The sequence below is a fragment of the Populus euphratica genome, unplaced genomic scaffold (genome assembly GCF_000495115.2).
Source record: "Populus euphratica unplaced genomic scaffold, PopEup_1.0 scaffold50.1, whole genome shotgun sequence".
Lineage (NCBI taxonomy): Eukaryota > Viridiplantae > Streptophyta > Magnoliopsida > Malpighiales > Salicaceae > Populus > Populus euphratica.
The window spans coordinates 109,871-131,170 of record NW_011499870.1 but is presented as its reverse complement, the minus strand read 5'-3'; the positions used below and the strand labels follow the sequence as shown (position 1 = coordinate 131,170).

At 29.9% G+C, this 21,300-nt stretch overlaps 2 protein-coding genes across 4 annotated transcripts; one reads left to right on the top strand and one right to left on the bottom strand.

Annotated features, from left to right (window-relative positions):
• Positions 1–8,172: 8,172 nt before the first annotated feature.
• LOC105126990 (uncharacterized) lies at positions 8,173–12,316 on the top strand. 3 transcript variants are annotated; one of them, XM_011028051.1, is made up of 10 exons: positions 8,185–8,250; positions 8,338–8,467; positions 8,898–8,950; positions 9,046–9,127; positions 9,243–9,308; positions 9,412–9,479; positions 9,808–10,026; positions 10,114–10,630; positions 10,891–11,160; positions 11,865–12,316. In XM_011028051.1, the coding sequence occupies exons 2-10, from the start codon at positions 8,368–8,370 to the stop codon at positions 12,107–12,109; spliced, it is 1,620 nt and encodes a 539-aa protein (XP_011026353.1). In that variant the 5' UTR covers positions 8,185–8,250; positions 8,338–8,367; the 3' UTR covers positions 12,110–12,316. The 3 variants fall into 3 exon arrangements, with proteins under 3 accessions (XP_011026355.1, XP_011026354.1, XP_011026353.1); XM_011028053.1 differs by having other exon boundaries at positions 8,173–8,467; positions 10,168–10,630; XM_011028052.1 differs by having other exon boundaries at positions 8,173–8,467; positions 10,141–10,630.
• Positions 12,317–13,268: 952 nt separating this feature from the next.
• LOC105126991 (isoeugenol synthase 1-like) lies at positions 13,269–15,952 on the bottom strand. The gene is given in 5 exon segments (XM_011028054.1): positions 13,269–13,600; positions 14,015–14,218; positions 15,019–15,238; positions 15,322–15,456; positions 15,697–15,952. Coding segments are annotated over 5 exon segments (948 nt in total). The 5' UTR covers positions 15,886–15,952; the 3' UTR covers positions 13,269–13,400.
• Positions 15,953–21,300: the final 5,348 nt, after the last annotated feature.

The following is a 21,300-nucleotide window of genomic DNA, read 5'->3' as shown; positions in this document are numbered from 1 at the left end:
TAAAAAAAAAATCCAAATTATACTAAAACAAACCAAATTGTTAGAATTATTAAAATTTATCAAAAAAAGCCCAATTAAAAATGTCACAGCCCAATTTCCGAATCCATGATTGGTATATAGGCAAAGTTCTCCTCCAGGGTTCAATACCTATGCGAACCCAAACTCATATGCAAACTTATCTTTTAAATAATTCAATCAGAGTTCAACGCAATAATAATAACAAAACTAACTTTATAATATAATTTGATTATCTTAATACAAGAGTTAATACAAATTTATAATTGTGGAGCAATAACTAGAAATAAAGAAAAAGTATTAATAACAACCAAAAGAGCAGGTGCAAAAAATCCAATAAAAAGAACTTGTTAATAAGCTATAAGCCTGAAAAGAATAAATAATGAGAGTTTTACTGAGTAGATGACATTCAATATATATACACAAGATAATACAACAATGAGAAATATGGTCTTAGTGAGTAGATGACATCCAATATATATACATGAAATAATACAACAATGAGGAATGTATATATATACAAAGATGGCTTTAGGTTTTTATATGAAAGTTTCTCAAATAAACCATAACAAGAATATCATAAGGTAAAACTTGTCAGAAAATCAAAATGCAATGAACATAAGGCTCCGTACTGTAGGATGATGAGTTTTAAATATTTAACTTAAAAGGATAATATAGTATCTTTTCAATGTGAGATTTGAAGCTCTTTCATATATATACTCTATGTTCCCAAGAAGAAAAATCATGTTTTCTCAATGTGGGATAAAAAACCTTTTGGTTTAAATAATGAAACTTAGAAGGATAGCATAATATATTTTCAATATGAGATTTGAAGCTCTATGTTCTCATGAAAAAAGTTATGTTTTTTCAATGTGGGATTTGAAATCCATTAGTATATATACTCTATGTTCCCAAGAAAAAAAATCATGTTTTTTCAATGTGGGATAAAAAAATCTTTTGGTTTAAATACTTTAACTTAAAAGGATAACATAGTATTTTCTCAATGTAAGATTTGAAACACTTTTATATATATACTTTATGTTCCTATGAAAGCAGTTATGTTTTTCCAATATGAGATTTAAAATCTATTAATATATATACTTTATGTTCCCGAGAAACAAGTCATGTTTGTTCAATGTAAGATAAAAAACTTTTTTGGTTTAAATACTTCAACTTAAAAACTTAACATAATATTTTTTTTAATATGGGATAAAAAACTTTTTAAATATGTTTTTAAAATTCATTGTTTATAATATATAATACCTATATTTACATGGATTTTTTTATATAAAATACTAAAACTTTAATTTTTTTAATTTTTTCAGGTTGACATAAGTTGACCCATGAAATTAAGAACCAAGTTTCTTGATCAGGTCAACTTCCAGATTGCGTTTAATAATTATGGTTTCAACGATTTCAAAGTGACCCAGTTGGTGCTATGCTATCCTTTTCAACTCGGTAGTCACCTGCACATTAGAGATAGGCAAAAAGAAATTAAACTTTGCTTGTGTGAGAATATGACATGTATATATATTATTTGCAATATGGTTTAAGACTAATTTGACATATATGCATGGAAAAAAAAAACTTGATATGAAGATATCTTTAATTTAGAAAAAAATGAAAAAAAATTAAATGGTTTGGTTGCAAGCATAATATTATTAATATTATTTCGGTATGCATTGAGATGTTAACTATTGCATCCAAAATTTTATTAGTGACTTGTCTTGTATTACATTAATTTCAAATGGAGATCAAATAAAATTTAAAATTTATTTTTTGTTTAAAATTATTTTTTATATATTTTTAAATTATTTTGATGTGTTAATATTAAAAAAATTTAAAAAAATAAATCAAAATAATATTTTAATAAATTTTTAAATTAAAAATATTTTAAAAAATAACTATTATCACACTTCCAACCACGAAATAAATTCAATTAGAAGAGAACTCCCTGTTTTTTCTTTACGGCAAAACCATAGATAGATATTCTCCCATGAAAGAAAGATCAGATCAAGTTTACCAGTTCCAGGTTAGATCTGGCGTGAGCAAGAGGAGGCAGCTTTAAGCCCATGAATCTCGTCTCCCTCACCTCATCTTGGCATCATTTTTCACGCAGAAATCACGCTTTCTAACCACACCCCTCCCTGTCCTTCTCACTCATGTCTGCTTCCTTTCTAGAGTCTATGCTAGCTCTAGGTCATCAATGGCAGCCCCACTTTGTCCTCCTCTCTTCGAGGCTTGTACTGGACCATTTTTTTTAACAACCAATACGCAACTTCAGAGTTGACAAGTCACCTCACCAACCAATTTGGTCAGCTCACGTATGAATGGCTAATGCTGTCTTGTTTTACCATGTGTATCACGAAATATTGTGCGGACGAGTTAGGACGAAGAGCCTTCAAAATGAAAATTGGAAGTTTCACCAGGCAGAGACGTTGGAGCCATGGTAAGATTTTTGTGTTGATTGATTGAGGTTTATTGCTTTCTTGTTTGTGGGGGACTGTATTTCATAAGTATGACAAGAGAAAAATTATTATCTGCACATTTTTAAACTCCTCTAGGCATATGTTATTTTTAACTCTAAAAGAATCTCAAACTCTCTTGCTTTTCATTCCCATTTCCATAAGAATGAACACTCTGATTCCCATTTCGAACAGGCATGAATACAGCATCTATGGAATAACTTCCGTGGATTGTAGATTGTAAATATTTTTATCTTGATAAATTATAAATATTTTATTTTAATATATAAAAGATTTCTCTTATGACAAAATAATAATATTTTATCCTGAAACATAGCAAATTTTTACCTTAATAAGATAAATATATCTTACTGATACATCAATCCTTTCTCTTAAAATGAAAGGAGAGACCTTAGGAGCTACAAAAAAAAAAAAAAGATAACTATAAGAAGGGTTTTATCTCTTTCTATTTTATAATGATAGATCTATTATAAAAAAATATTCTTTTTCAAAGATATAATTGATCTCCCTTTGAACTAATGCAAATTTAATCGTTAGAGAATCTCTAAATATATATGAGAGAACCTTTTGCATATAACAAGCATAGTTTATCAGCCATTTTGCCAAGGAATATTGGATTGGATTGCCAAAACTAAAAAATTAACAATCTTATCTCAAGCCTCAGCTTGGCTTTCAAGCCCATGCGATAGAAATGTGCTTCATCACATGTTATTCTCAAGTATAAGATCATATATTCCTTATTCCTTATGGAATATTATGTTTGTCAGTTAAGAGTATCATCATGTATGGTTATAAAACCAAAACAGTCTAGCAGGTAGACCCTACATCTGGTTGACCCAAGGTTTAGACCAAACCAACTTAAAAAAATATAAGAAAAAACTTGATTGATTCAGTTAAAAATTTGAATTAACTCACTGACTCAATCAACTTGAGTTTGACCTAGTTCAAACTCGATACTCAACCTATTAACTAAAAATTTTTAATCAAAATAACATCATTTTGATATTTTTTTAATAAAAAAATAAATCAACTTACATTGACCTATAATAACCCTCTTGATCCATGACCCCGTCTTATCCTGAATCGAGCTCTAGGATGGAGTGTAACAACTATGCCAACATGGCAAAGCAAGTTTCTTTTAAATTCTTTTTTATTCTTGCTTTTTCCCATCCCTCCATGTTATATATTAATATATCCAATGTTGAAAAAGAAATTTTTCATCCATGCAAATATATAAATATTAATCCTTAATGATATTGAAGAAAGTTTTAAAGGGACTTACTTAATTAAACAATATTACCTAGAATATCCACTAAAATTCAATTCAAAATTAATTGAACCAAATAGTTTTCAAAGTTATTGGAAAATTTCGGTTAGAATTTTTTTTTTTTGAAAAAATTGATTTGATTTTGGTTTTAAATTTTTAAAACTAAAAAAAAAATCCAAATTATACTAAAACAAACCAAATTGTTAGAATTATTAAAATTTATCAAAAAAAGCCCAATTAAAAATGTCACAGCCCAATTTCCGAATCCATGATTGGTATATAGGCAAAGTTCTCCTCCAGGGTTCAATACCTATGCGAACCCAAACTCATATGCAAACTTATCTTTTAAATAATTCAATCAGAGTTCAACGCAATAATAATAACAAAACTAACTTTATAATATAATTTGATTATCTTAATACAAGAGTTAATACAAATTTATAATTGTGGAGCAATAACTAGAAATAAAGAAAAAGTATTAATAACAACCAAAAGAGCAGGTGCAAAAAATCCAATAAAAAGAACTTGTTAATAAGCTATAAGCCTGAAAAGAATAAATAATGAGAGTTTTACTGAGTAGATGACATTCAATATATATACACAAGATAATACAACAATGAGAAATATGGTCTTAGTGAGTAGATGACATCCAATATATATACATGAAATAATACAACAATGAGGAATGTATATATATACAAAGATGGCTTTAGGTTTTTATATGAAAGTTTCTCAAATAAACCATAACAAGAATATCATAAGGTAAAACTTGTCAGAAAATCAAAATGCAATGAACATAAGGCTCCGTACTGTAGGATGATGAGTCCACATGGATTAGTGATTCCATTGACCAACTAGAGTTTCAAATGTGATGTGCATAAAGACTAACATTACCATATTAATATGTGTATTCTAACCAGAATACCATAGGTTTATATCATAATCAAACAGAAAGATTCATATTTCAAAGCTTAACTCATGACATCAATCAAATAAAGAGTTATTACTTCAGAAGTCAATTCAAAAGTATTATCTCATATCAAGAATTCAGTTTCAACAATTAATCATGTTTTATCGTAACAAATGATTATATATATATTATCAAGAAGCATGATCCAATTTGTATCAACAATTCAAATATTTATACTATTTCTCATGCATATAAAAAATTATCCACTCACTTGACTTAAAAGCAAACATAAATCAAAAGCAAATACCAGAAGAAATCCAACTAATGTCCCGCATGTAAAATATCAGAATTATTTGAATACAAAAGAAGACACACTAAAAAATAACTCAAAAAGAATGTATAATCTATTTAATATACTTAACTACGGGTCTAACTTATAACCCTATATGTTTATAAACTAAACTAGTTATTTTTTTCCAAAACCCAAAAAATTAAATGATGTTCTTGAAATCTAATTCATAAGGAAAAAATCATAAAATTTGATAATAATTCATCAAATAAACCTCATTTATCCATCAAACCCATCTGAAAAGCTAAAATTACAGTTATGGATCAATTTGAAATTTTATTAGATCTTTAGGGGTCAAATTGTAATATGTCAAATTGAAGGACCAAAATTAAAATGTCATAAATTCATAATTATACTGGAATCTTGCACATAAATCATCCTCAATTCTATCTAGAATCTCAAATTATGCTCCAAAGATCAATATGCAATTTTTTAAAATTTAGGAACTAAACTGTAATTTTTACAAATTAAAAGACCAAAATAAAATTTACACAAATCACAATATGGAAAGGCCTCATGCAAATACCAACAAATTAAAATTTGATAAAAAGGAAAAATATTTATAAATGATATTATTGTCTTTTCATATATTGTGATAAAAAAATATATATGAAGTTAAAATAAATAAATAAATAAATAAAACTTAAAAAGATAGTAGTGCTCTTGAGTTCATTCTCATGGGTGTTAATGATTAGGGTGCGTTGTAGTTTTTTATAATAAAAACAATATAAAACAACCCAAAAAAATCCCTTATAGTTAATTTGTTGGTTTTATTTTTAAAGGTATCAAAGAAATGATATTATTTAAAAAAAAAAATGAAAAAATATCCCTTAAGTAGTAGATTTTAGATTATTTTTTTTTAATGTTAAATTATTAATGTTATTGTACAAATAAGACAAATTTACTAATCTAATTATTTCACAGTAAAAATATCACCTTGCCTCTAATACCTAATTAAAATGTTTTTTGAGTTACGGTGATTTCATCATATCACTATTTCAAAGAATAATAATCCAAGTGTTGGGCTAAAATAGTGTCTTTTTCAACTCTAATTTTTTTCTTAATGTTCTTATTATTAAATTGTTACCATTTCTTCTACCTTGTTTCAACTTTTTATTTTTTATTTTGTTATGTGGTGCAATGGTAAATATTACATCCATCATTTTATTAGTGCTATATTTTATGTAATAACTATTCTTATATAACAAAAAATATTCTATGATCTTGCACCCATCTTATCTATTTTCTAGAATAGCACTACGATTTTAATTTGGAATTATGTTGACAAATATTCTTGATTATTATTGAACATAATTTTAACCAAGATTAATTAATTTTCCTATAAACTAATTGAACATAGTTACACCCTGCATTAACACTTGCACTAATTAGATTCCAAAACATTAATATCTCGGTCAAACTTTTCTTTTTTTCTTTTTTTTTTTAAAAATTATTTTTTATAATTATATTTAAATTATTAAGTATTCAGATCAACTCAAATCACTTTTAAAATAAAATTGTTTGAATAATTTTTTATATAAATAAAACAACATTTCTCAATAAAATATATATGTAAAAACCAAAACAATATTGTTTTGGATAATTTTTTAAAAAATATATTAGCTATTTATACTTTTACTGACCCAATCAAATTAATTAGATTTAATTGAATTAGTATTTGAAGAAAAAAAAAACTTAACACGAGCTAAAGTCAAGATCAACAAGTCTCACTCAATTTATAAGTCAAGTCTCAACAAGTCTCACTCAAGCAAAGCCAAATTTAATAATTATGCTTTGATTTTTCATCGTATTTCTTTCAACCAACGTGAAAGAGAGAATAGGAATCAATATTTATCATCTGACCTTGTCTATTCCACTCGCTAACTTGTCATCTCTTTGACTAATATAATGATGGGTATTATTGACATTTTCTTTAAAAAAGGGGGAAAAATAAATAAATTTGTGGAGCTTGAATCTGTGATTTTAACTTCTAACTGTCATTTTACTAGTTATTGTTTTATATTTTTAAATATAATAAAAATATACGTATATTATAGTACTATGATCTCACTATCCCATCAATGACTCAGGTTCAATAATATTTCGGGTTGAAAAGTACCAACAATTAGCCTTTTTAAAGAATCTTAGTTCTCACTGTTTTACTATAAAACCACAGATTTCCTCCCATGAAACGAAGGAAAGTTCTGCAGATCTTGTACGACGTCGGAAGCCTGTGACACGTGACCAATGGACCCTCTTTGCATAAGTCATTTATCCACAAGGATGAGATCATCAAAGAAACAGATTAATGGTTTTTCCCATACATTCCCCCTTTCCTCGAGGAATGTTCAAGCTTGGAAGTTACAAGGAGGGCCTGGCTGACCCTCTCACTGGACCAAACAAAATCAACAAAAATAAACTATTTAGATAGTAAGGGGTAAGAAGCGGAGGTTTATATAATTATTAATTAAATTAGAATTAGTAAAATTAATTATAATGTATATAAATTAGTTCGAATATTTATATTAATTTATAAAAACAACTAATAAAAATAACATAAAAAAAAAAAACTAATTGATTCGATAAAAGTTAATCCTATCAAAAATCACGATAAAAAACAAATATGGTTTAATTTAGACCGTTTTGATTATAACTTTTTTTAAAAAATCAATTTTGATTTCAAATTTTAACCGAAACAAACCAAATCTAAACCGATCAAAGCATAGCACAACTAAAAGTTCATTTATTTAAATTGAACTTTAATGATTTTAACAAATATAAAACAAAATCTGATTGATCATTTTGTTCAAAATTTTGGAAGAAAAAAAATCTCACTTCAGTTGGGAATTTTTTTATATTTCATTAAAAAAAAGGGTTAATTATAACATAGCTACTATCTTAAATAATTAAAACACTCCTTTAAATATCATTGACAATGCTCAATTACGTAGTTTTTTTTCGTTACAAAAATAAATTAAATTAAAAAAAACTAAGCTATAAATAAATTTTAAAATCAGGGATTAAATATATAGCTTCTAAGACTATTAGAATTAATTATATAGTTTTGTTAAACTATAAGGACTGAGTTAAAAATTTACTCAATTTGGTTAGTTATTTAATAAAAATAAATAAAATAAAAAATCCAACGACTCGCTCTCTATCACCTCAACGCGCTACTCTTTCTGTCCGTACCCGAACTTCCACTCTGGTTTCAAAACCCTTGGTGAAAATAATTAACTAATTCAATCTCAATTTTTTTTTATTTTTAATTTATATTCATTTTGATCATAATTTGCTGATTGTGCTTTAGGGTTTTTCTTTTTTGATAAAAAAAGAACAGATGAAGAGTTCAATTTCTTCATTTACATATAAAGGTTCAATAGCGGAGGCAATTCTTGAATCCAAAAAACAAAAGAAACTTTTTGTTGTTTACATTTCAGGTAATTTTATTTTCTGTGTTTTTTAGTGTACTCTTTCTAAGGAATTATGCTATTTTTAGTTAAAATCTATCCCGAAGAATCTCAACCGTTGGATTTGGAGGACCAAGTGATGGCTGATTCAATGAATGAGATTTTTTTTCAAAAAATTTTAGGCTGAAGTTAGGGTTTCTCTGAAGGGAGTAATTCCGTGCATTGATTGGTGTTTAGTGTTGTAGCTTGTTAAAAGTTTGAACAGTTTTGAATGGTGAGAGATCAGATAGTTTCCCAGCTAATACTTTGAACCGGGGATTGCTAATTGCTAATAGTGGTGTGTAATGTAATGGCTAATATAACAGAGGGTGAAATTAGGGTTTCTTGGAAGTGAGTAATATTTTGAGGGTGGTTGTTAATTGTTTTGATATAAAGTGGAAGTGCTACTGTCGATTTTCAGGTGAAAATGTGGCATCGGCTGAATTGGGAAAATCCACTTGGACTGATTCTAAAGTAAGGCTTTTTTAGTTTTTTCTAATCTGGGATTGGTTTTCTGAATGATATCTAATATACCGAGTTATGGATCTAATATTGTTGTGCTGCATTAGGTGGCCGAGTCGCTCTCAAAGTACTGCATTTTATTGCATATCCTAGAAGGAAGCACTGATGCTTTGAATTTTTCTGCAATATGTATCCTCTATATGAAATTATTACCATTTTTTTCTCGTTATTATTATTATTTAAGTAAAGAAAGGTCATATATTTGAAAGGAAGGTTGTATCCTTGCATCAAGTTGAAATTACAGACCGACAGAAATCTGCTCCTTGTATAACAGCTATTGGCTACAATGGGGTTCAACTTTGGCAAAGTGGTATGGTGTTGTACTTGAAATCGTTGGTTTTAGTGCACATTTAATGTGATGTGTAATGGTGTTGTTGAGATTTGATTAATTTATGTTTTGTGTGATCGTGCAGAAGGGTTTGTTACTGCTGAAGTTTTGGCTTCTGGTTTAGAGAAAGCGTGGTTGGCCCTTCATATCCAGGTGTGCAAGTGCTTGTTTATCTTAGTTATGTGCAGAGTTTACAACACTCCTAGTCTTGTTATGCACTTTTGTGGCAACTCTCAATACCTGTGATTCCACTTTGAGCATTCGCTAATGCTCAAGGAGCTAAAGTTTGTTTGGACCATGTTGATTCAAATAGGAGATTGTTACTTGAGTATAAACCAGTTTAGATATCTTCATGTTTACTGGTTCAGCTGTTTTTTTCCTGCTCAAGCTATTTAGAGATTTCATGCTCTAGGACCCTTCACTCATTTCTGACTTATGCCTATTCCCCTTTCAAATTGAAATCTCTGATGACGAAGTGCAGGAAACAACAGCAACTGTCATGACTACAGCACTTGCTTCGAAGAAACCTGAACCACCTTCTGGGTCTTCTGATATTGGTTCCTCTGGGCAAGGAAGTTCTTCAGGTACAGTCGTTCCAGTGCCTTTGAAAGACAGGCATATCCAACCTTCAGAGGTTGGAACACAGGCTGTTGCTTCGGAGGTGATAGAAGAAAACAAAAGTCATGAACCTACTGCTGAGGTAATTAAGCAACAGCTCTCATGAGTTCTCTAATGGGTTTAATAACGGTATTAAATGCTTCAATTGTTTTGTTACTCACATGAACTGAAAACAATAACCAATTTGGGTGACAAGACATCTTCAAAATCATTTAATGTTCAGAAGTCGCAGACTGTTGGGGATGAGCGGTCCACTTGTCCCCCTGAAGAAGACAAGAAATCACCCAGTTCTTCGGTAACCAGCACAGACAATATCATAGCTGATCATACATCTCCTGCTGCTGAAGATGGACTTCTTGCCCAAGAAAAGAGTGTTAGTAATCATACAGTTGTTCCCACAGGAGGCTCGGAATTAAGTACTACTGAGATAAAAGTAGGAGGAGATAAAAAGGCAGAATCCATGGATGATATGGTGCCCGGGACATTGAATAATAATAAAAAAGTTAATGTATCAAGTGATGTTCATTTAAATATCCGTCTGCCTGATGGTGTTAGCTTACAGGAGAAGTTTTCTGTGACAAGCACTTTGAGAATGGTTAAAAATTATGTGGACAGAAACCAAGCAAGTGGCATTGGTGCATATGATCTTGCCATTCCTTATCCTCGCAAGACATTCACTGATCAAGGTATGCACATCAAATATCTACTGTATCTCATTGTTTTTGTGGCACGATGCTTTGGTTACATAGCAGTGATATTTTTCTTTTGTTGTTTTATTTCATATTCTTGAAATTCATTTCATTAAGAAGCATTCTGAATATGCTTTTTGTTATTTTTTATTGCATTTTTTTCTCAAGAAGTTTTATGTTGATACCTTCATAGACAAGGCCTACTAAATTAAGTTCACGCCAATTATCAATTTGTTTTTCATTTTAACCTGTTGCAGATTTGAATAAATCATTATCAGAGTTGTCTCTACTTAATAGACAAGCATTGATAGTGGTTCCTCGTCAGCGAGCCACAAGTTACCATCAAAGAGGTTCTTTGTCAGACAGAGCAACTGCTACAACTAGCAGTGGTTTAGTAAATGCAAATGACTGGGGATATTTTGCATATGTCAAAAGGGTTCTATCCTACATTAATCCTCTCTCCTACTTTGGTGGTAGTGCAAACTCATCAAGTTCTGGACAAGCTCAATCTGCCATAGGGGAATATGGTGAGTTTCCATACCTTACTAATGATTCATTTATACTTATTTGGGCCTAACATCTGAAATGAAAATTGCCTCTTTGAAGGCTAATTTCTTATCGAGTCTCTAAAATTGCATATATTCTGGAACTGTTAAAACATTATTCTAAGATATGGTGGATGCGTTTGGTTTTGTGGTCTGAATTTGGTGATTTTCCCCCGGTTGACAGTCTTATCAGTGGCTCTTCATTTTCTCTGCATTATTTTTCTGGAATGAGTTTTTTCATATCACTTTTGAGTGTTATGAGAATGGAGAGGCTTGTGGATTGAGCAGGTCAGCGGGGTGTCAGGAGCTGATGGCTTGCTGAAAATGAAAAAGTGGAAGCTTTCATCTTTTAGCTCGTTCTATTTTTGAAATTAAAGTGAAAAGCTCTTCAGAATGTGCAAAGTTTGAAATAGTAGTCCATTTCTTCAATTAGCTTTTACAGATAAATTTCTTCATTCATTTCTCATGTTCATGAAATCTACGGAAATAGTTTGTGCAGAAACAAGTGGCAATTGCTGGAAAACTAGTGTGGCAAGGTGCTTAGCTTAGAGAACATTCTGTCTTCTAACTTCACAGTTAAATATCATCTTTTTATACATCACCCATGTTTGTGAATTAGTTGAAATAACTGGTCACAAAGTGCTTTCATGGAACATACTTCATAATCATTGGCTTCAACATCGCAGGCCCAGATTCAACATCTCAGAATAACACTCCAAGAGTGGACAGACCCTACTCCAGTTACTCCCCAAATCAAAACACTCCATCAACTGGCAGAAATGACAGCAAGGGCAAGCAACCAACAACTTCACGCATTGGGAGCAACATTCACACCCTGAAACATGACGAAGATGATGGCCGATTCAGTGAAAGAAATTCCTTCTGGAATGGAAATTCAACTCAATATGGTGGTGATAATGATGCTAAATAGGAAGTTGATGCTCCTTGATCTTGTGAGGAGCTTCAGTTCTTTATGTTTTTTCACAAGTTTTTACTTTGGGGCAGTGATCTTTTCTGAAATAGGTGTGAGTACATATTACCAGATAAAAGCATGAAAATTAGGTATATATTCCTATTTGCTAACAATAAAACCTTCAAGGAATAAGAAGTTAACAAAGTTCCATAATTGCTCCAAAAATTTATTTATGCCTTGTGCAGTTGTGAATGGTAGACTGTCAAGAGTCGACTTGATGATGATCTTTGCTGAACAACCCCCTCAAGTCTTGATACTTGCATCTGGCCAGGAAGTATCATGACTCCTTGTCCATGTTATATGATATGAAAGGGTTACCATCTGATTCCCAGTATGGCCTCCTTTGTCATTTAAATCAGAAGCCAAAACGGAAAAACGAAAGAAAATGGCATGCAGTTCATTGGCTATAACTTAGGCATCATGCTATTTTCAGTTTATTTTCCAAAAAATTTCCCAGTTTCCGGTCTCTGGGTGATTCATCACCGCATCAATCTCTCTCCTACAATCCCTCTCAAGACTTCAAGTTCTGATTTACAAGCATTCACTAGTTAATATACAGGTTAAATATAACCAACGGTGCAATTTTTACTTTTCAGAAATATCAATTTTCTTTATTTTATACAACCACAGTAAACACAAGTTGAAGAGTAATCTTGCTTTAATATAATTAGACAACTCCTAATGAACTAACTAACAAAAATTCGCCGCCTCTACTGATATATGATTCAACATAATATATATATTTTTTATTATTAATATGAGTATTAGATTAACTTATATATATTGGATTAATTTTATAAATTTTAAATTTAATAATTATGTAAGTTTTTAGTGATCCTAAGGTTTGTAAAAAATTTAAAATCATAATTTTTAAAAAACAAATCCATACCTAATTAGTTAAGTTACACCCATGAAGTTAATTCAACACAATACTTGAATTCTAAGGTAATTTAAAATGATAATGTAATAAGTTAGACGACATCATTTTTTATTAATTTTTATGAAGAGTTGAACTAAATTGACTGATCCGCTTATTGATCTGCTAAGTTATCCAAACCTGAGTTGGTTTATAACACTGCAATGAAGTTGTATTCTAATCCAACAGACAATAATTTCATAGACATTTGCCTACATGGATTAATGAAGAAGTTTCTTGTATTAATCAAATGGCCTTGTATAAATACAAGTTAAGCCAACAAGCTCTTTATTTATTTGGTGCACACATGACGACAGCACAATAATTAATATTTTACGAGAATGCTGCTAATTTGGGCTTAGGGGGATTAACCAAGCAGATGTCGAGGAGACTATCAACGGAAGTGTACTTGTAGTCAGGATATAACTCGGAAGCCTCCAAATCATCTGCTGTGAGTTCAAAGCTCATCTGATCACCTTTGATGAATATGCTGTGCAGGATCGACGGTGGGACGTTTTCTGGGAAGGACAAGGCTGCGTTGTCCACCATGGCAAAGTTTATCAAACACCATAACATATAACATACAATGTAATGTAACAACATGTCAATATCGAGACATTTCAGGTAAATTTGGTTGTCGTTTCCAGACAGAAAAGGTGAAAACAGTGGAAGAAAAAAACAAACAGTGAAGATAAAGAACATGTTTTTCAATATCTCTTGTTTTCAAAGAGTAAAAATTCATTTCAAAACCCGTTCTAAAAACATATTTTTTTAATGTTTTTATCGTCAAACACTAACCCAACGGGGTCATCCATGTGCTGAATGAATTTCATAACATCCTTTCAGAAAAGCTTAAGCCATGCATGCATTTAGCTGTTGTTTTATCCAGTGTTTCATCAACGTGGGCTCAAAGCATATAAAAAGTAATTTCAGATGTGACGACTTACACTCAGAGAGCTTCACGATTTCTTCCTCAGGGACATGGATTTTCTTGAGAGTTCGTCCAGTCTTTTTCTCCCAAGAAGATATTAAACATAGTTAGGAAACAATGTTTCCAGGGGGCCTGTAGATGATGACACGATTGGCGACCCTTGGATCTGTTGCTGCTTTCACTGTATAGGCTGCCACATCTTCTTCGTAATTCAACACAGCTTCAAGTGACAAAAGAAAAGAAAAGAAAAACAATTAGGCAAATGCTATAATAATAGAACTCCTTAACGCATTATTAATAATTAACCACCATCATGTTAATCTTATTGATTTCCAAAGAAAATCCTTAACGCACAATTTAAAAATCATCCAATAATACCACACTTCTTAAATAAAATTAGATATTTTATGATAATATAAATAATTACTTTATGAATAATGTGTTTTTTTTTAAAAAACATTTCTTATAAATATTCAACGAGAATAAAATATATATTTATTATTTTTTAATTATATTTTTTCTTTTATAATCTTATCAAATTAATTATTCTTTTATTTTTTCATACAATCACGTGAAAGTTAATATGCAACCACATAAAAGTTATCGAAAGATAATTTTTTTTAATATAAACATGTTTTTAATACTAGAATAAGTTTTTATCATTAATAAAAAGATAATTTTTATAAAAACAAAAAAGAAATGCATAAATAAAATATAGGATTTTAACTAAAGCAAATATTGAAAAAAAATCATAAAACTCAAGAAAAAACTGTCTGCACAACACAATAATTTAATTAATATCTCGACAATTATAGATCTTTTCCAGCAAAAAAAAGTGTTTTTTACATGTTTTTCAATGTATTTATAGATTCAAATTTAGTGCGAGATTGACACGTAAATCAGGTTTGATATAGAATTTGGTAAGGTCAAATTAAATAGCTTGAAAAATAATGCGAAAAAAGAAAAAAAAAGTAAAACGCTAGTGTATGTGGGTGGGTGGGTCAATTGCAATGAACTCACCTTTGGCTTCACCGCTTCCATAAACAATAACTTCTTCTCTTTTCTCATGGGGATGGAGCAAGTAATCCACAAAATATGCAGCAAAGGAGTTTGCAGAGACGTAAGTGTAAGAAAGTCCAGCAGCTTCTGATGCTCTCCTGATCTTCCTTTTGTTATCAAGCACTGATTCGAAAGGTGGCAGCCCACTAACTCTATCGACCTCTTCTGATGGCACAAACCTCTAACAGAACACGCACAAAAGATCATGACAGGCTTGAGCTAGTTAGCCAGCATTTCTCCAAGAAGGGATACGGTATAACTTACTTTGATGTTACCAGCTTCTTTCATAGCACTAATTATTTTGAGTTGGTCTAGATGCTGAGGAACTGCAAGAGTAGAAATCACTACATCTACTTGTTTTACTGCTGAAACAAGCTTGTCATGCTCTTCCAACTCTCCCTGTCAAATTATACACACTGCATCAATTAAGATTGGATTACACCAAGGACATTCTTGGCACCACATATGTATAACATCTTATCCCTATATATAGGCTATAAGTATCTTGAGACCGAGTCTCTTCTTTGTAAATAGAAAGAACTTCTGTATACGTACGTACATGCATGCTAATGAATCGAAATTAGTAAGTAAAGATAAAGTTTATGGATGTTGAATGGAAGAAGCAAAGTGTTTACTTAATTGGAATACAGTGACTCCCATGGATTCGAATTCCTTGAGGAGGTCTAGCTTGGAAGGATTGGTGTCTGGTTTGACAGGGCGAACATAAGCGTAGGTTGGATGGCCCATCGAGAGGCTTGCCTTGATCATGTATAAGCCAAGATACCCAGTCCCTCCAAATACTAGTATCTTGCTCTTCTCACAAGCCATGGTTCTTTGTTGTTCTTTATTTCTCAAGTGCTTCTTGCAGTCTGTTGCAATAGCCAGGAAATACTTCACTTGAAGCTTGGAACGTTGATCTTTATATAGGAAAAGTATCCCTTCACTATTCCCTGGCAGGCTATAGCAGTGCCTTCACAAACTGCTTTTCACTTTTTTTTCCCAAGAATTAAAAAAAAAATGAGAAAAAAAAATGGTTTGGTTGCATGCATGTTCTTATACTTGAGATGTTACCTTTTCTTTTGCCTTGTTTGAACTTTTTTTTTTATTCTTATTATTATTTTGTCATGCCTTGCAATATTGGTAACAATTTCATCCATTAATTATATTATTACTGCCATGAAGGAAATTGAATTAGAAGACAAACCCTATGTTTCTCCTTTTTGACAAATCATAGGTTATGCTCCGAACAAGACAAGAGAAGAAGAAGAGTCATTGCATAGGCTGCTATCTTTCGTAATGTAAAATATATATATAAAAAATAATTAAAATATTTTTCTTGAAAAACTACAGTTAATCGGGAAAAACAAAAACTACCTGAGTCTTTGATCTGTAAGAAAAAAAGAAAAAATTCCTTTGACCTTTAAAATAATAATAGTTGTTGAAGCTTGGAACACTGATTTTTATTCAGGAGAATATTATAAAAATGTCTTATTTTGTTAAATTTTGAGGTTTGTTAACTCCCCTATTCTCTTCTTTCCCCTTTAGAAGCATCCGCTTGCTTTTAGGTTTTTTGATTTATAATCAAAATTAAAAAAACATATTTAAAATGTTTATATATTTATTTTTTTAATAAAAAAATTATTTAGCTTGGAGTAAAATTCGAGTCAAGTAATAATTTGTATCTTGACTATTCCTAATAGGATATTTAGTACCTTCAAAAACTATTTTTCACAATATTCATGTTTTTCATATTCTTTTTAAAAAATACGGTTCCAAACCTTTCTCGAAAATTATTTTTTAAAAAGAAATTATTAAGACAATTTTTTTTTTTTTAGTATGTCTTTGAGCCCTCACCTCATTTCTTTTTAAGTGTGCCTATGAATTTTCGACCATTAAAGGTAATGTATTTTCTACTCTATTTCATTTTGAGTATGTCTTTGTGCCTTCATCGTATTTTTTTTCAAGTGCGTCTTCAAGCACTCGACCACTATATTGAGCAAATTCACAATGGTGATAGTTTCAACCAGTTTTATTAAACTTGGCCCTGCCCGACGAGTTGACCAATGACTCGAGCGAACCAGGACGAGACCTGTTTTTTTTTTTTTAAATGTGAGATTTAAAACCTATTAGTATATATATTCTATATTCTCAAGAAAAAAAGTCATATTTTTTCAATGTGGGATAAAAAAACCTTTTGGTTTAAATATTTAACTTAAAAGGATAACATAGTATCTTTTCAATGTAGGATTTGAAGCCCTTTTGTATATATATTCTATATTCCCAAGAAAAAATCATGTTTTTTTTAATGTGGGATAAAAAACCTTTTGGTTTAAATACTGAAACTTAGAAGAATAGCATAATATCTTTTCAATATGAGATTTGAAGCTCTATGTTCTCATGAAAAAAGTTATATTTTTTCAATATGGGATTTGAAACCCATTAATATATATACTCTATGTTCCCAAGAAAAAAAATCATATTTTTTCAATATGGGATAAAAAACATTTTGGTTTAAATACTTTAACTTAAAAGGATAATATAATATTTTTTCAATGTGGGATTTAAAATACTTTTATATATATACTCTATGTTCTTATAAAAGCAGTTATGTTTTTTCAATATGAGATTTGAAACCTATTAGCATATATATTTTATGTTTCCAAGAAACAAGTTATGTTTTTTCAATGTGAGATAAAAAAACTTTTTTGGTTTAAATACTTCAACTTAAAAGCTTAACATAATATTGTTTTAATATAGGATAATTTTTTTTAAAATATTCTTTTAAAATTCATTGTTTACAATATATAATACCTATATTTATATAAATTTTTTCATATAAAATATTAAAACTTTAATTTTTTTAATTTTTTTAAGTTGATATGATTTGACTCATAAAACTAAAAACTCAATTTCTTAATTGGATTAATTTTTGGACTGAGTTTAATAACTATAGTTTCAATGATTTCAAAGTGACCCAATTGGTGCTGTGCTATCCTTTCCAACTACGTGGTCACCTGGTAAAAAGAAATTGAACTTTTTTTTTTTTTAGATTAACGTGGGTGTCAGGGCCAGCTTGCGCGCACCACGACTAATCCCACGGGCCCTGAAGTTAACGACCATGTAAGTCTCCAGTGGCCATCATATGAGCAACCAAGGACTCGAACCTGAGACCATAGAGGGAGCAAACCCCTTAGTCCCAAGTCTTTACCACTTGGCCACCACCTAGATGGTTAAAGAAATTGAACTTTGCTTGTGTGGGAAGATGTCATGTATATATATTATTTGTAATAATTTGACATATATGCATGGAAAAAAAAAACTTGATATGAAGATATCTTTAATTTAGAAAAAAATGAAAAAAAATTAAATGGTTTGGTTGCAAGCATAATATTATTAATATTATTTCGGTATGCATTGAGATGTTAACTATTGCATCCAAAATTTTATTAGTGACTTGTCTTGTATTACATTTCAAATGGAGATCAAATAAAATTTAAAATTTATTTTTTGTTTAAAATTATTTTTTATATATTTTTAAATTATTTTGATATGTTAATATTAAAAAAAATTAAAAAATAAATCAAAATAATATTTTAATAAATTTTTAAATTAAAAATATTTTAAAAAATAACTATTATCACACTTCCAACCACGAAATAAATTCAATTAGAAGAGAACTCCCTGTTTTTTCTTTACGGCAAAACCATAGATAGATATTCTCCCATGAAAGAAAGATCAGATCAAGTTTACCAGTTCCAGGTTAGATCTGGCGTGAGCAAGAGGAGGCAGCTTTAAGCCCATGAATCTCGTCTCCCTCACCTCATCTTGGCATCATTTTTCACGCAGAAATCACGCTTTCTAACAACACCCCTCCCGGTCCTTCTCACTCATGTCTGCTTCCTTTCTAGAGTCTATGCTAGCTCTAGGTCATCAATGGCAGCCCCACTTTGTCCTCTCTTCGAGGCTTGTACTGGACCATTTTTTTTAACAACCAATACGCAACTTCAGAGTTGACAAGTCACCACACCAACCAATGTGGTCAGCTCACGTATGAATGGCTGATGTTGTCTTGTTTTACCATGTGTATCACGAAATATTGTGCGGACGAAGGGCCTTCAAAATGAAAATTGGAAGTTTCACTTTGGACCATGAATTGGAGCCATGGTAAGATTTTTGTGTTGATTGATTAAGGTTTATTGTTTTCTTGTTTGCGGGGGATTGTACTTCATAAGTATGACAAGAGAAAAATTATTACCTTACATTTTCAAATATGTTATTTTTAACTCTAAAAGAATCTCGTAATGGATCATAAATTATAAATATTTTTATCCTGATAAATTATAATTATTTTTATCATGACAAGATAATAGTATTTTATTCTAAGACATAATAAATTTTTATCTCAACAAAATAAATGTATCTTATTGATAAGTTAATTCTTTCTCCTAAAATGAAGGGAGAGATCTCAAGAGCTATAAAAAAAAAATAACTGTGAGAGGGTGGAGTTTTATATATCTCTATTTTACAATGATAAATCTATTCTAAAATGATATTTTTTTTCAGAAATATAATTGATCTCTTTATGAACCGATGCCAATTTAATTGTCGGAGAATCTTCAAATAGATAACAAAGAACCTTTTACATATAACAAGAATGGTTTATCAGCCATTTTGCCAAGGAATAATGGATTGGATTGCCGAAACTATAAAATTAACAATCTTATCTCAAGCCCCAACTTGGCTTTCAAAGCCGTGTGATAAAAACGTGTTTCATCACATATTATTCTCAAGGATAAGGTCATTAAAGAAAAGATTAATAACTTCTTCCACGCATTCCCCTTTTCTTGTGAAATATCATGCTTGTCAGTTAAGAGTACCATCATGTATGGTTATAAAACCAAAATAGTCTAGCGGGTAGACCCTACATCTGGTTGACCCAAGTTCTAGACCAAACCAACTTAAAAAAAATATAGAAAAAAACATGATTGATTCAGTTAAAAATCTGAATTAACCCACTAACTCAATCAACTTGAGTCTAACCTAGTTAAAACTCAATACTCAACCTATTGACTAAAAATTTTTAATCAAAATAAGATCACTTTAATCTTTTTTTAATAAAAAGATGAATCAACTTACATTGACTTATAATAACCCTCTTGATCCATGACCCTATCTTGTCCTGAATCAAGCTCTAGGACGAGGTGTAACAACTATGATAACATGGCAAAGCAAGTTTCTCCGAAATTCTTTTTTATTCTTGCTTTTTCCCATCCCTCCATGTTATATATTAATATATCCAATATTAAAGAACAAATCTGTCATCCATGCAAATATATAAATATCAATCCTTAATGATATTAAAGAAAGTTTTAAAGGGACATACTTAATTAAACAAGATTACCTAGAATATCCACTAAAATTCAATTCAAAATTAACTGAACCAAATAGTTTTCAAAGTTATTGGAAAATTTTGGTTAGAATTTTTTTTTAAAAAAATTGATTTGACTTTGGTTTTAAATTTTAAAAACTAAAAAAAAATCCAAATTAAACTAAAACAAAAAAAATGATTTGATTTTGGTTTTAAATTTTAAAAACTAAAAAAAAAACAATCCAAATTAAACTAAAACAAACCAAACTGTTAGAATTATTAAAATTTGTCAAAAAAAAGCCTAATTAAAAATATCATAACCCAATTTCTGGATCCATGATTGGCATATAGGCAAAATTTCCCTCCAGGATTCAATACTTATGCGAACCCAAACTCATATATGAACTTATTTTTTAAATAACTCAATCAGAGTTTAATGTAACAATAATAACAAAACTAACTTTATAATATAATTTGATTATCTTAATACAAGAGTTAATATAAATTTATAGTTGTGGAGCATTAACTAGACATAAAGAAAAAATATTAATTACAACCAAAATAGTAGGTTCAAAAAATCCAATAAATGTGATATGTTAATAAGGTATAAGCCTGAAAAGAATAAATAATGAGAGGGTCTCAGTGAGTAGATGACAGTCAATATATACACACGAGATAATACAACAATGAGAAATATGGTCTCAGTGAGTAGATGACATTCAATATATATACACGAGATAATACAACAATGAAGAATGTATAAATATACAAATTTTGGCTTTAGGTTTCTATATGAAAGTTTATCAAATAGACCATAACAAGAATATCATAAGGTAAAGCTTGTCAAAAAATCAAAATGCAATGAACATAAGACT

Bases quoted from the DNA above. Each gene is read 5' to 3' on its own strand.
- LOC105126990 (XM_011028051.1), top strand. From the start codon at position 8,368: ATGAAGAGTTCAATTTCTTCATTTACATATAAAGGTTCAATAGCGGAG. The intron at 9,128-9,242 runs GTATCCTCTATA...TTGAAATTACAG, and splicing joins TTTGAATTTTTCTGCAATAT to ACCGACAGAAATCTGCTCCT. The intron at 9,309-9,411 runs GTATGGTGTTGT...GTGATCGTGCAG, and splicing joins GGTTCAACTTTGGCAAAGTG to AAGGGTTTGTTACTGCTGAA.